General features: G+C 39.6%; 1 protein-coding gene across 1 annotated transcript; it reads left to right on the plus strand.

Moving 5' to 3' along the window:
- The first annotated feature begins 4 nt into the window (after window positions 1–4).
- Window positions 5–14399, plus strand: LOC140233932 (elongation factor 1-gamma-like). Its single transcript, XM_072314022.1, has 10 exons — window positions 5–154; window positions 296–454; window positions 3031–3094; window positions 4471–4613; window positions 5334–5477; window positions 7562–7691; window positions 8162–8348; window positions 10556–10734; window positions 11600–11724; window positions 13349–14399. Exons 1-10 carry the CDS (start codon window positions 143–145, stop codon window positions 13502–13504), a joined length of 1299 nt encoding a protein of 432 aa, XP_072170123.1. The 5' UTR covers window positions 5–142; the 3' UTR covers window positions 13505–14399.
- The last annotated feature ends 492 nt before the right edge of the window (window positions 14400–14891 follow it).

Below are 14891 nucleotides of genomic sequence, written 5' to 3' on the forward strand. Positions count from 1 at the left end.
GCTCTGGCGTGAAACAAAGTGTCAGCCGAGCGGCGTACAGGCCTCCGACGAAACTCACTGCCTGTCGCGAGTCGGCGGTACATGCAATTTGCATAGGACTTTGTGCAACGTCAACGTAGGCAGAGCCTTTTCGTACGTAGCCATGGCTTCCGGGGTAAGGCTACACGTGTAACTGTGTTAAAATCCGTTGATATTCTGATCATCCTTGATTGTTTTGCGAATTTTAGTGGCTATTTGTACATGATATATGTGTATCTATACTCAGTTGTGTTTTTTATGATTATTTTCCGTCCAGACTTTGTACACCTACCCCGAAAATATTCGGGCCTACAAAATCCTGATCTCTGCGAAATACAGCGGAGCGCAGGTAAAAGTAGTGCAAGATCCACCGGCCTTCAAGCTCGGGGAAACCAACAAGACACCTGAGTTTCTGAAGAAGTTTCCTCTGGGAAAGGTATGTGATTATTTTATATGTAATTGTTTCTTTAGAATACTTGGAGGAAGTAATTAGCCCCCTTGCTATAGAAGCTGACCATTGCTTGTTCCGATGGAAAAATCTGTCTACTCCTTTGTATATTGTATGGAGTTTGTATTGGTGCTTCAACGTAGCTCGCAGTTGAGCGAGCAATACGTTTGTGGTCTGTAACGTTAGATCTATTGCAGATATAAATTGATGCGGAGACGGGCGGTGTGGCCGTACCGTTGTTACGTGTCATCAGCAACCGCACTCAGTAGTAAAAATTGTAGCATGAGGAGGCAGTTCAGGGCAGGGGTTTAAGGGCCATGGCAGTATGGGCATGATGTCAATGATGATTGATGGGCAGTTAGTTCTAACCTCAAAATGATACCTGTTAGTGTTATTGAATTGATATTCATCATTAGGTTACCGAATTGTATTCTCACATGCTTTTTAGTCTCTTGAGTCTTGTATGATGTCATTGACATTCTCATTTTTTTTTCTTCAAAATAATCCTCGACGTTCCATCTGGAACCAAACAAGGGGGAAGGAGGAGTGCACGATGTTGCTCTAGTTTATACTAGAGTCTAGAGTAAAATATGCCATTTGCGGCAGTTTAAGCATTGTTAAGGGTTTTTTCAACTTGTAAACAAATCAGGCAAATTATTTTCAACCGTTTCATATATCATAGACAAGATTATTAATTAACGCAACTGTTTTCATAAAAGAAATTTACCATTGACCAACGCAGTTTTCATGATTTACCAGGGCAAAACCCGGCACAATTTTCGCCGATAAGGGCGATATGCGACGTAGTATTTCTGCTTGCGGCACGATGTACAATCCCAATGCAATATGCGCGTGCTCCGCGATCTGCTGAACGCCTTCACATGTCTCGCGAACATTGCGTAAGCGCCAATTCCCATTGCGAAAGCACGTGAAAATAGCGGGCGCACATGCATTGGCCGCAAACAAGATCGCAAATCTGGCGGTGTTGTTGATGTCTTTCTCATGTTTTTCTCATTTTTTCGATGGTAACATCCACTTTCCGAAAAAAATGGCGGCCCACATCGGCTCGCGAAAGTTCTCTTTTTACATGAGGATATGTTTTCAAAATCCATGAACATCAAGAAAACGACAAAAAATCCAGTTTCTTGGACCATTGTTTCTTAACTGTTATGTTAAGAAGTACCGAAAATTTCATTTTGGATGCGATATGTTGTCATTTAGGTGAGAAAATTTCACTTTCGTCAGAGGTCCTGCCCATTTTAATGGTTGGTTTTTGTTGATTGCTAGTATGTTAGTATAGTGTAGTGTGCATACTCAGTGCAGTGCTGTGTTAAGCGGTATATTACTGTGTATGCTGTACCTGCCGCGAACGGCTGCAAGGCCGCATACTGCCGTAGTTACTCTAGTTTTTTAGCCGTAAATAATCAATTTTTGTAATAAATAGTGCTGTGAGTGTGTTTACAAACCAATGACATTGCTGTAATTTGGTGAGTAACGCAAACCGCCCATAATTCGACCACAGCATGCAGCACCACCCAAGATTCAGCCACCTGCTACATGTTCATTCATTCATTCATTTATTTCCATATCTGAAACCATAACATTTACAAAAATAAAAACACATTTGCCTTGGTATAATTTATACATGTTGAATGAAGGGATCATAGAAAGCATGGCCGGCAAAATTGTGGGGGCCTTGGGGGCTCAGGCCCCCACATTTTTTGTGCACCATACAAAGGAATATATAAGGTGTCATCACTTTGGGCCCCCACACTTTTTTTTAACCCAGAAGTACGTAAGTGGCACTAAATAGAAATAGATAGATGTAGAGATCTTGAAGTGAGCGCGGTAGGGTTATGTTGTTTTTCCACTGAAGACCTTTTTTTTGTCAACTGAAGAAACCCAGAAATTAAGGGGAGAGGTGAGCTGAGGACCCTTTTTAGCTAATGAAACCCGGAAGTGGGCCCCCCACGCCTTTCAAAATGCTCCGCCGGCCCTTGAAAGGACATGCACACAAGAGGCTTGTTGGAAATGATCCCCTTCAAACAATTAACATTTCAACTGAACAATTATCAGACAAATTCAATTGATAAAACAAGAGTGGGAGATACAATGAAAAGAGAAGAGAAGAGGCAGAGGTAGAAACAATGCATACTTGTAGTTTCAATTACATTTCATCAAAAAATGTTTTTTATTTGCGACTGTCGAACCTTGGCATGGGAGGTCGAACCTTGGTGCGGGGGCCATAAATTATGATGAATGAAGTTTCACACCATGGTGTCCATGCTGAGATGCCTGAGTTTAGTGCTATTTCTTTGCAGACATGCTATTTAGATTACTTAATTATTTACAAAAATGTTCCCCATGTGTAAACAATTTCCAAAGAATGACCAAGCCTGGTGCATTTCACACATATTGAGTAGAGAAATCAGTGTTGAAGTAATAAAACTTCTGTTTCATGACATTTTACATAAGTATACATCGAAGAGGGGATGTTTTATAACGCCATAGTCAATTTCATGTTAAGCACTTTTTATCCTCATGTTTGTTTTCTCTTGCTGCAGGTGCCAGCATTTGAGAATGGAAGTGGAGCCACACTGTTTGAGGCCAATGCCATTGCCTATTACGGTATGTATGTGCAAGGAGGTTCAAGAGTTGGAGTTCCAACTGGTTTTGATTATTACAGTCGGTTTTGCATGGATGCACATATAAATCCCAGAGGTGCTCATGTGCCTTTGATGATTGGGATTTGATGCTGCTGTCTCTCTCGGCAATCTGGAGATCTATTTTGAACTCTAACATAATGTTGGGGATATTTTTCCTGTTTATTCATAAAGTGACATGAAATTTCACCTAATGATTAAACATACAAAGCAAGAATCGATCCGGTCCAGAAACATGTGTAAAATTGTAAGTCAGAGGGTTATCATGTGGAAGTATATAAAACCGTACTCTTTTTGGAAAGCCAATTTTATTAATTTTCCGCTTATTTCTGTCAAATAAAACTGAGAAAATAAGCAAGTATAGTTTTTATAGATTAATGTGTCAGATTAGTGCCCAGGCATGCCTAGTTGAGTAATTTTGATATTAATTTTATCAATTTTTACACATCTTCTATTTGCAAATCCTGTGACTATACGACTACATGACATCCCAACTTTTATTATTAGGGGTTGCGAAAAGTAATTACCATCATAGAAGCATATATCTTCTTTGGAAGTGGCTGTTCATTATGTAGTGAGACATGAATCAATTGTCTTCCTTATCTGCGATGCAGATCAAATTTGACACATACTTCAAATATTTTTTGAGTGCGGCTGCAAACATGGTTTCAAAGGAAAGTAGACAATTGTGACACCATTCTCTTGAACCTCCTTGGTATGCACTTCACATTGCATATGAATTAATGGCCAGGATGAGTGCTGAGAAAACTTTTTATCAGATACACAGATTTTCTCCATAATGTGGATCAGAGAGCAAAATATCTTGTGTGCATCATGTTTATGTTTTGACATATTGGAAGGAAATAAAAGATGAATATACACCACAACAATGACTGTGATAGTAATTAGGAATAAAGTGTAAATCATCAATGCTCAATGACCTTTTGTGCGATAAAAACACCAGAATCAAGTTTGATAGTCCAAATGGTTCCAGAAGTTTAGATATCTTTGCATTTTGATGTTCCCCAAATATTAGACATTCCAGGGCCCTATTTTATGAAGAGTTAAAATTGATTATATAGTTGATTTCCATGGTGAGTCTATGGCAGCCTGTGTGGTAAGGAAGTTTATAATCGATTATATCTTTTGATAAAACGGGGCCCAGAACATGATTTATTCTGTATTCTTAATAATCAGGTATATTACATTACAGAGGTAGGTAATGATATGATAACATCAAAAGGAACATTTTCCCAGCTTTCCAGAGGAAATGTGACTAGTAGCTAATTATTCAAATTACCTAATGTCATCCTCCATTGATGTACTACTCTAACTTCATAGTTGCCAACGAGCAGTTGAGGGGTACTGACGACCTGTCGAGGGCTCAAGTCCAGATGTTTGTCAACCTGGCTGATAATGAGATTGAGCCATCTGCCAGCACCTGGGTTTTCCCAACACTTGGCGTCATGCAGTTCAACAAGCAGGTGGGTGTACCCTCCTAGTATCACAAGTGGCAAGATGTACATCTTTGTGTAATCTGTGTAAGGTAAGTTGGAGGCAGCTATGTCAAATTTTATCTGTGATGCTCTCTGTAGGAGGAGAAGAAAAAGTAGAAAATGAAAGTATTTCCTTTAGTATCTTTCATGTCTCAATCTGTGTGACTTTTAGAATAGAGAGATACAGAGATAATTTAGTAACATAATGAGTATGAGACATAAAAGCAGTTTGTGAAACTGCCATCGATTTGTGATGAATGCAATATAAAAAGATTTTGTTGTTTTGAACAGTTCATTTTCATGACCTCTTCAGTTACAGTAGCTTGTGTTATGAGAAGAAGGCTGACTGAGAACCGTTACCAGTCATGTTGAGAACAGATACAAACAAATTTTGATTAATCAGAGCTGATCCCCTCCCCCACCCAACATCTTTATCTATTTTTGTATCTGTTGAGCATGTCTTCTATGATGTGTATCCTTCTATACCATGTATATCAGTGTTCAGACATACATTCTGTAAATAATCAGTGGTTCCATGTCTCCAGTACGTGTGGCCAGTTTTGAGGCAAAACCCCCTAGGTCAGCGCTCCTTAGACATGTGTCTGGCAAGAAGTTCTTATGTAAGTTCTAATGAAGTCAGTAATAGTTGATCAGATTAGTGGCTGTCGTTGACAGTATAAAAATGGTAAGGCTTTGCTTTGATTCCAGGCAACAGAGAAGGCCAAGGGGCACTTGAGGACAGTCATGGGTTTCCTTGACGAATACCTCAAGACGCGTACATTCCTTGTTGGTGAGAGGGTGACGCTTGCTGACATCAGTGTGGGCTGCAACCTCCTCCTTGCCTACAGGCAGGTGAGTGCAACCAAGACCATCAATGTTTGGAAAAAATATACCTTTTGTCTTTGTGTATTATCCTTTGTGGCATGTGTATATATGCCTAACTAAATTGTTTGTGGCAGTTGAATCTTGTCAATTTTTTGGATGGAGTGAACTATTGATACTTGAATGTCTATTAAACAAGTTGCTGTAGTGAGAAAGCAGTTGGGACGAATCTACTCTGACTTTGCAAAGTGTAGAAGTCTGGCTGTTTGAAATATTGATAGAATTAAGATTAAGTTATGTGCCCACATGCAAACAGTGGGTCTTTGATTGAGGCTGTCAATGTACTTCCCTTACCATTCAGTGGTGCAGCTCCCAAATCATAGCTGCCTCATTTGGAAGTGAGGGTACAGCAATGCCAGCTGACAGGTTTTCGTGTCTGGATGGGTCTTTATTAGTCTCATTCTCCAGACCCCGTGCCTCTCAGACATTGTTTCATGTGTGCTCTGACCACGGTGCACTGTTGTAGATTCTTTGTCATACGTTTCTCTATTCAAGGTGCTGAAGGCATTGTTAACGCTGTATATTGCTTTCTCATCATTCAAACTCAAACTTTGGCAAAACTCTTTACCTTTATAGATCTAGTTCACAAGTACTAGTAGATTGGGGTAATAGAGAGTACAGGCACCTATAATAAAGTTACTATTTTCTTTCTATGAAAGGTACTAGCCCACATTTGCAAACCCACGAAAATCAAAACTGCATAAAACAGGTCCAATATGATTTCAAGTACAAGTTATAACAGTAACATACCTCACCTGTTGCTCTTTGTCTATACCGTTCGATAAAAGAGAGAAAATCATCGTTTTAAAATCAATTTTCAAACCGGGTCAACCCGACCCAAAATCGAATTACGAGCGCAGCCTAGCTACGTACTAACTGTGACCAGCCCCAACGTGCAGCGTTGGGGCTGTGCCGTTTTCGCATTCAGATCAAGGAGTTGTACAAAACGGGTGCCGTTTTGGCGCTATATTTCCTTAATTTTTCAACAAAAACTACTAGGAATACTTACATGGGTCGATTAAACCTAAATGATTAATTTCGGCGACTGTTTGATGCATTTCATTGCTTATGATGCAGAAAATGTTGTCTTATAACGCGAATATCTTCAGCTCACCGATACTCACTGAAACTCACAATCACTTGCACAGGCGCACAGCATGCATGCAGTGCAGTGCATTGAGAGCGTGCGTAATGCGTACTAATGAATATAGCAGCAAGTCTCTCCACTGTTGCACCGGGGCAGGCCGCTTATTACTCCTAAAAAAATGTAGAAAATTTTGCAGTTTCTAGATAAATGGGTGAGAAAAACCCAAGTCGAAGGGGTAATGTATTAATTGTCACTGTGTTTATGATAGAAATTTAGCCGTGCTTTATTTGTGAAGTCGCCGTGAATGTGGCAGTGATTTTTGCTCCCGCTCAGCTGCGAGGTAGCCGCCAGGACCGTGCCTTGCGGCACGGTCTCCGGGGCTAGCTACTAGTACGTACATGTAACTTACACATGTATCGCATGCAAGTAGTACGTACGTGGACCAGAGCTAGCGAGCGTTATACGCATGCATACGGTGCATTTTCATTTATTTTTATGAAAGAAATGGACTAATTGGAATGAAATTTTGCACAGGTGTTACTGCAATCATACCCAAACTCCATGCTAACTATGAGACCAATTGCTGCAGGTTTACAAATGTGGGCTAGTACCTTTATATCAGTTTAAGAGGGTAAAAATATTATGTGTCTTCATTTGTCTTTATTGAAATGTGTCTGTTTCCGTAGACTTGTTCTTAATTGCACTTTTAAGTTTATTTTCATGATTGTAAAACTATTGTTTCCTTTCCTGTTTGACTGGCTCCTGCCAAAATTTTTTACAAAGTTATAATTTACATTTGGGCAGCTTTAGGGAAGGTATTTGTGAAAAACAGAATACCTATAATTCTCGGGTCTTCCAAAGTTATGGTCAACCATCAGATTACCACCCCACCCCCACTTCTTGACCTGTACACATTGATGTAATGTCCATTTTCGTATACACCATACATCTGTTTGTGTTTCCTAAGGTTTTCGACAAAGCCTTCCGCCAAGGTTTTGTTAACCTGAACAGGTGGTTTGTCACATTCATCAACCAACCTGAAGTCAAGGCTGTTCTCGGGGATGTGTCTCTCTGTGAAAAGGCAGCACAGTTTGATGGTGAGCTTAGATCACTTTCTACAGAAATGTATACAATTTTGTTTTGTTATGTTTTGTTCTTTCAGCTTCGCTTCACACGGAGTAAGTGCAACGAGCATCAATTACTGTGGTTTCACTATGGAAAATACTGATCTTGATGTAGTATACAAAATCAGAAAAGGAAGCTGCATCGCTGTTTGTTTATCCCATATTGCGTCAACCTTGTACTTGTGCAGCAGTTGACTTACAGGAAATATGACAGCACTTCTTTCCTACTTTGATTATTTAAATTTGTAACACAGAGGCAGGAATTACCACCTTATCTAACTCACAGTCACTTCAACACCAGATACTAGTGTGTATGTTCGTATGTATCGAAGAGAGTCTTGCTTTGACAAGAGACAATTCTTATATGCTCTGCACCTCAAGTTTAGTGTCGCCTATATACGACTGGTACAGTTGTTCATAAGATATTGTACTCTTACTCATAGCCAAGAAGTTCAATGAGCTGTCTGGCGGTGGAGGGAAGAAGGAGAAGAAGGAAAAGAAGGAACAAAAGCCCAAGCAGGAAAAACCCAAGCAAGAGAAGAAAGCCAAGAAGGAGGTGGAAGAGGATGAGGATGAAGCGCCACCCCCACCCAAGCCAAAGAAGGACCCCTTCGCTGATCTACCACCAAGGTAAGATCTTGATAGTAGCCTTACATGTATGGTGTGGGAAAAATACACAGGAAGTCCTGCATAAATAAATCAGCAAATAGAACCAATTAAAAATGGAATGTAAAGCCAATTGTACATTTCAATTTCCAGGTATTAGTCTTATATGTAAACTCATGATCAAAATATACCGTCTATTGGACCCATGAAAAGGCTTTGACTACCAATTGAATATCTGATTTGAAATTTATTAAAGATGTATTTTGTTCACATAAAAGCACTTCAACTTTTCACAGTATTCAAATGATATAGTGCAGGGTTGATGTTAGTGTGATGCTTAAACTTGCATGAACTGTCCAAGAAGCTTCACATAGGTGTTTGATGTAAAATTATTTATGCCATATGAGATGCGAATCATCACATCTTAAATAAAAGCTACTGCAGTGATGTTAGTAGACTTTATACACATCATTGAATCATTTAAAGTTCTGTTAACGGTCAGCACCCAACAGTGTAAGTACACAATGGCCTTAGGGTTTTGTATTCCCTTTGTCAGTCAAGAGAGTTTACATTGATTAACAGGTAAACCATCCCTTACCATTCAATGGTGCAGCTCCCAAATCATAGCTGCCTCATTTGGAAGTGAGGGTACAGCAATGCCAGCTGACAGGTTTTCGTGTCTGGATGGTCTTCGTTAGTCTCATTCTCCAGACCCCGTGCCTCTCAGACATAATACAAGTGTGTTAGTGCTCAGGGCCAGATGTGCTGTACTCTTAGCACCCACCCCCCCCTCCCCCCCCCCCCCCATTTATATGTTGGAAGAACAGTGAGTTTAAATCTTTATTTTGCTGTGAGTTCTGTAAGAGATGATTTCTGGAACTTTTCATGTGCGACTTTATGACCAGCTGGATTCTGATAGGCTGGCTAACACTGGAGAACTTTACAACCGTGATTATGATGCTGGCTTAATTAACCCTATTTTAACTGGGGGGGGGGGTCAAATTGACACCCCCCCCCCCCTCGACATTATGTGTCACGATTCTGCAACGCGCAAAGGGTCGTTTCATGACTTTTTTCATTGAAGTCTCCTGCATATTTTGAGACCAAATTTGCGACGTCCGGGTACACCGTTCTGAAGTTACGCAATGTTTTGCATATGCATGTCAACCCGAAAACAGCTGAAATTCATGATTTCGTGTGCAAATCCAATGCAAATTGTGTTTTTTTGTTTAATTGATATAAATTAGATTATTTCAACTTTTGAACTTTGAAATTATTCAATTCTAATGTAGATAAGCGTGAAAAAGTACCTGCAACAAATTTTGGCAAAAAACAATAGAAAAACAAAAGGTCAAAAAACAATAAAATACATAAGAAATTAACAAAACAATAAAAAACAAAAGAAACTGATTTTGATTACGCTATTTTTTTACAAGAAAATTGTTTGATGTGTCTTGAGGAACTCTGACACAAAGATTTAGCAATCCTTCATCCTCTTTGATTTGATGGAGTTATATATGAAAATATGATTTCATGCATAAATTTGCATAATTAATTTATCAAAAAATATAAAATCAACATTTTTCTATTGTATGACCATGTAATCTTGTAGTTGACATCCGGCTCTATGTTCAGGCAAAATTTTGCAGCGATCACGTGGCGGCCGAGATCTGAAGGGGGGGGGGGGGGTCAAATTGACCCCCCCAAGTAAAAACTTGGTCTCAAATAGCCCAGTTAAAATAGGGTTAAAGAGTGCTAGTTACTCTTTTAAACCACATGTTGAGCCCAGCAGGATGGTGTATTGGCTTCAATGCTCTGGAGTCAGCAAGGGCGTGTGCAGATTGTGATTTGGATTTCCCATCAGAAAGGGCATCACTTAAGAAATAACCTAAATTTTAAGGATTCAAAATTCTTTTTCAGTGATTGTGTGATTCTCAAACTTTCAGCGAGTTTTTCGCTGATCTTCATTTGTTGAATCTGGAGAAATTTTCCCATTAGATGTTTTATGGGAGAAAGAAGGATAGGGTGTAGGAAAAATTTTGTTTTGTTTTCTTTGTGTTGATAGAGAGCTATTGTGCTGTACACTGATAGCATTAGAATGGCATTGTGGTGATTGAGTGACAATGCCTCGACGTGCTGAAAATACATGAAACATTACATACTGCCCAGTTGACTGCATGCAGAGGTTGAGTTTCTGTACTCTGGAATTCATTTTCATTTGTGCTCTGCAGCAACTTCAACATGGATGAGTTCAAACGGTGCTACTCCAACAATGACACAGAGACAGTAGCCGTCCCCTTTTTCTGGGAGAAGTTTGACAAAGAAGGGTACAGCCTGTGGCTCTGTGACTACAACTACCCTGAAGACATCAAGGCAAACCGTGTCTTCCAGACATGCAATCTCGTTGGAGGTAAGATTTAGCAATAAGAGTATGGTGATTAAAGTTACTACTGAGTGACTGAGAACTACTCTGAATCTTTGTGACAATGACCATTACGTAAAATGGACTCTTGTTCAAACAAACTTGTTTTTATATTTTGTTTTATGTGGGTTTGAACAATGAAATGCAAAGGAATTTCTGAGCAAATAAATGTACTTGGTTTTTAGTGGCAGTTTATTACATCAGTTTTCTGTTTTAGAGTCCAATGTGATGGCAGAATCATTCCTAGATGGTGCACGTAACCAGCGAAGGAGAAACCCTGGAGGTGTGAAGGTCTTAGCGTATTCAAATGTAAAATGACAACTACACACAATATATTAAGTGAAGCACTGATGTCTGTCCTTATCAGTCCCACTTACTGCTGAATTTGCTGTATGTACCACAGCAAGTGTCCAAGGCATGTTATGGATAAATGCCAGTCTTAGTGTGAAGGGGGGGGGGGGGGAGGTCTGCCAAGGCCTCATTGCAGCACGTAAAAGCCGCTTTTTACTATTTGTTAAGGTTTATCAAGAAAATTAGTGATATCTCCTTAAATTTGTGGCTTTATAATAAAATTTTCATATGGTCGGATGTTTTGTGATACAGCTGAACTATACATATGCATCAAATGTGCTCACTCAAATATTTTTTAATTTCTGCTCCCAACGGTGAACAGTAACTGCAAGATTTGATGAGCTAAACAAATCTTGTCGGATTTGATAAAAGGTTTGTCAGAAAACGACAAGATAGATTCGTTGAGAAGAAAAAAAAAATTCCTGAGGTTTTTTCATGGAAGAGCCAAAATGGGGAGCAAGATGAAAATGAGTGAACAAAAAATATTTTTTCGAATACATAGGTATGTTCCAGCGTCTGGAGAAATTGGCCAAGAACGCCTTTGCCAGCATGATCATCTTTGGCAAGGACAAGGACACACACATCAAGGGACTGTGGTTCTGGAGGGGACAAAACCTAGTTTTCGATGTAAGCATGATTTCTGTTTCCGTACTGTAGCCTTCAGATGTGTTGGTAGGTCAGAATCCTGTGTGTGTGTGTGTGTGTTTTCATTAGTATTGCACTGGTTTCTCACATATTACCAATCCATGGTCATTTCTTTTCTGTGTATACATCTGGCTGAAGGGTGCCAGAGGCCTTGCATGAGTGTGGGTTTTCTGTCCGTTTCTTCCAGATCTAGTCATGGCACTTTTAAGAGAACCTACAACTGGGGCCCAGTTTTCACATGTTCCACTTCTTAAAAACACATAAAAAGTTTTTCACCATACGATAAAATGTAGAGTATATGTGAAACGCTACAACAAAAGGATCCTAAAGTCGCTGACTGGTGAGCCGAGAAAATGGAGTTTGAAATCAGATCATCAAAATCTGTCAAAATGTTCGGATTTCTGTTCTTGACATAATTTTGAAGTGCCAAAGTGTATTTGGCAGTGTATTTTCTATCATCTGCCGAAATTTTTCTATCATCTGCCGAAATTTCGAAGCTAAATGATCAAAGGAAAGGCAAGAAAATAGCATTTTTCTGGGCCATGATCTTCCGATTTTCAACGGAACAGAAACGTGTCCGAAGATTTGGATTTAGCGCCACATCTTGACTCCGCCCCAAGCAACGAGGGGGTGATCTCATTGGTCAGTGCGTGGCATCCTGGTTACTGATTGGTTGTGTGTAGACCGCTGGCGCTAAGCTTGAATGAACATCACGGAGGTTGCTAGGAGCGTACCTTCTATTGTCAAACGGGTACCTTCTATTGTCAAACGGTGAAAACTGTCTTCCCCTTGATCCTGATAGCGTTGGAAGGAAAACTTTGAAGGCAGTTTTCTAAAATTGCTGATTTCCTAAACCACTCGACATGCGCTAATAAAATCATCAATATCTCCAAAATCGAGTACTTTTATGAGTCATGTTATATATGACATTAAAGTGGAAGAGTAAGGGAATAATGGCATGTCATTTTCAAAAAATTGTCCTTCCCCGACTTTCGGATCCTTTTGTTGCAGCGGGTCACATATATTTGTACAAATTCCCCAATTTTGGTGGTCCTAAGGGGCTCAATGCCCTGAAAGAAGTGAAGAAAGTCTCCAAATTAAGATATTTTACAAATCATCTTCTCCAGAGACAGAAGTAATAAGCTGAGTTAGTGCTATGAGTGTGTAGATTGTAATTGTAGTTTCAGTTTGTTTGTGGCAGATCAGATTGGGGGCCAATGGGGGGAGGGAGTCAAAGTGTGACCTAATTTTCACATTTTCATCTTCTTGAAAACACATGGTCTACTTTGTCCCCAAACTTGACCAGTTTGCTATGTTGGTAGGTAATATTTATTAAGAATGTTTGGAAGATGAACTTTTGATACTCGGGTGAGCTTGAGAACCCCCCCCCCCCCTTGTTTCTTGTAAGTAAGCTGTAGCAGATGCAGTTGTTACCATCCATTTCTTTTGTTTCTTGTTTGCCTTTTGATGACCAATATTTACTGAGCAAATTTCTCTCATTCTTCAATGAATGACTCACATTCATTTTATGGCAGAGTATTAGTGTTGACTGCCAAATTCTTATTATTGCCGTTGTTTTCCTGTGACATGCTTGCTTTGTCTACAGCGCTGCGAGGACTGGCAAGCAGACTACCCGTCCTACAAGTGGACCAAACTGGACCCAGACGCAGAAGAAACCAAGGCATTGGTGAAGACATACTTCACATGGGAAGGCGACTTCGGAGGTGGCTTGGTATTCAACCAAGGAAAGATCTTCAAATGAGAACAGCCTTAGTAGATTTCACACCAGTTACATATTTCCAGATTTTCATTTCCTCTTCTATTTCAGAGACTAGAATAATGGCAGTGTATATGAGCACATTACTGTACTGAATATGAATGACATTAAATCAGTCACATTGACTCTACCTCTTCCGAATCATGGCAAATTGTGGAGCAGGATAACCTGTACTGTTCTGTCTAACGTGACTAATTTTTGACTTGTCAGATTGTAAAGAAACAAAAATATTCACAAATATTAATGCAAAGTGAAATTAATCTTTGGGAAATTCCTCTGCAACTAGCCTCAAAGGTGAAAGCGATGGAAATTGTCCAGATATTAACAACCAGTCCAAAGCATCATACATATCGGCAGTTATCCTTGGCAGATTCTTGTGGAAGAGACAGATAATCAGAAGAGGACCCTTTGTGTAATGCTACTTGTTGCACCACGTCTGTTAGTAATATGTCATGGAGTGGTGCACACATTGTTGGAAGGAGGCTGTGTCAGAAGAATGCTCGCATAAGAGAAATGGAGCTAATGGCAGGCAGTAGGTTTGATTTCGACCAGGAGTTACATAGTCTTAAAATTCAGCTAACCACCAGTGTGCATTGATTAGTTAATCACACAAGACAGATGACAAATGTATAGGTTGTTTACTGCAGATGGTCAAACCTACATGGGGTAGTGTTTGAGTACTGCTTCTTTCAAGGCAACTTTTCCCCTTCTTTTTAATATTATTCATAAATTATTGTTCAGTTATGTGGGATTTTTTTTCTCTATATACATCTCTCCTCCCTCCCGTCCACTCTGGGGTCCATGTACGAAAGTCCCGTGAATGTCCAAGTCAGGAAACTTCAATAAATTCCTATTATTTACAACTACTGTCACAACAGGAGATCATGGTCAATATCTTTGTTGTTTTACTTTGTGTGATGTGGTCAGTGCAGTGTGAAAATGACAGAGAATACAGTGGACTCCCTTTATAACGAAGTTCTTGGGACCGGCAGTTTATTTTTTATTTTTTTTGGTGATACAATGTATCTAAATTTCCTTATACAAATGTAACCGAACAAATAAACAATAAAAAACATAGAGCGGATAGTGTTGCAGCTTGAATTTTTATTTCTTTGTAACCAGAATTTCATTGCTGGTATAACCGTGTTCATTATAATGGGAGTGCACTGTAGTGTTATTCACAAGTGAAAAGTTGAGCAAAAAATAGTGGATTCCATGGGCATTCAAATCCAAGACCTCCAGATTGCTAGTCGGGTGCTCTCTTAACAAAGCTATAGAAAGCCCTCGTACAGTGTCTGTCCCAAAAACCCTTAATTCTCAATGCTCGTGTGGTCACCGTCAGAAGCTGTTTTAGTGTGTGAAATCCCAATTT

Source organism: Diadema setosum, chromosome 1 (assembly GCF_964275005.1).
Source record: "Diadema setosum chromosome 1, eeDiaSeto1, whole genome shotgun sequence".
Classification (NCBI taxonomy): Eukaryota; Metazoa; Echinodermata; class Echinoidea; order Diadematoida; family Diadematidae; genus Diadema; species Diadema setosum.

Bases quoted from the DNA above. Each gene is read 5' to 3' on its own strand.
- LOC140233932 (XM_072314022.1), top strand. The intron at 455-3,030 runs GTATGTGATTAT...CTCTTGCTGCAG, and splicing joins AGAAGTTTCCTCTGGGAAAG to GTGCCAGCATTTGAGAATGG. The intron at 11,725-13,348 runs GTAAGCATGATT...CTTTGTCTACAG, and splicing joins GACAAAACCTAGTTTTCGAT to CGCTGCGAGGACTGGCAAGC.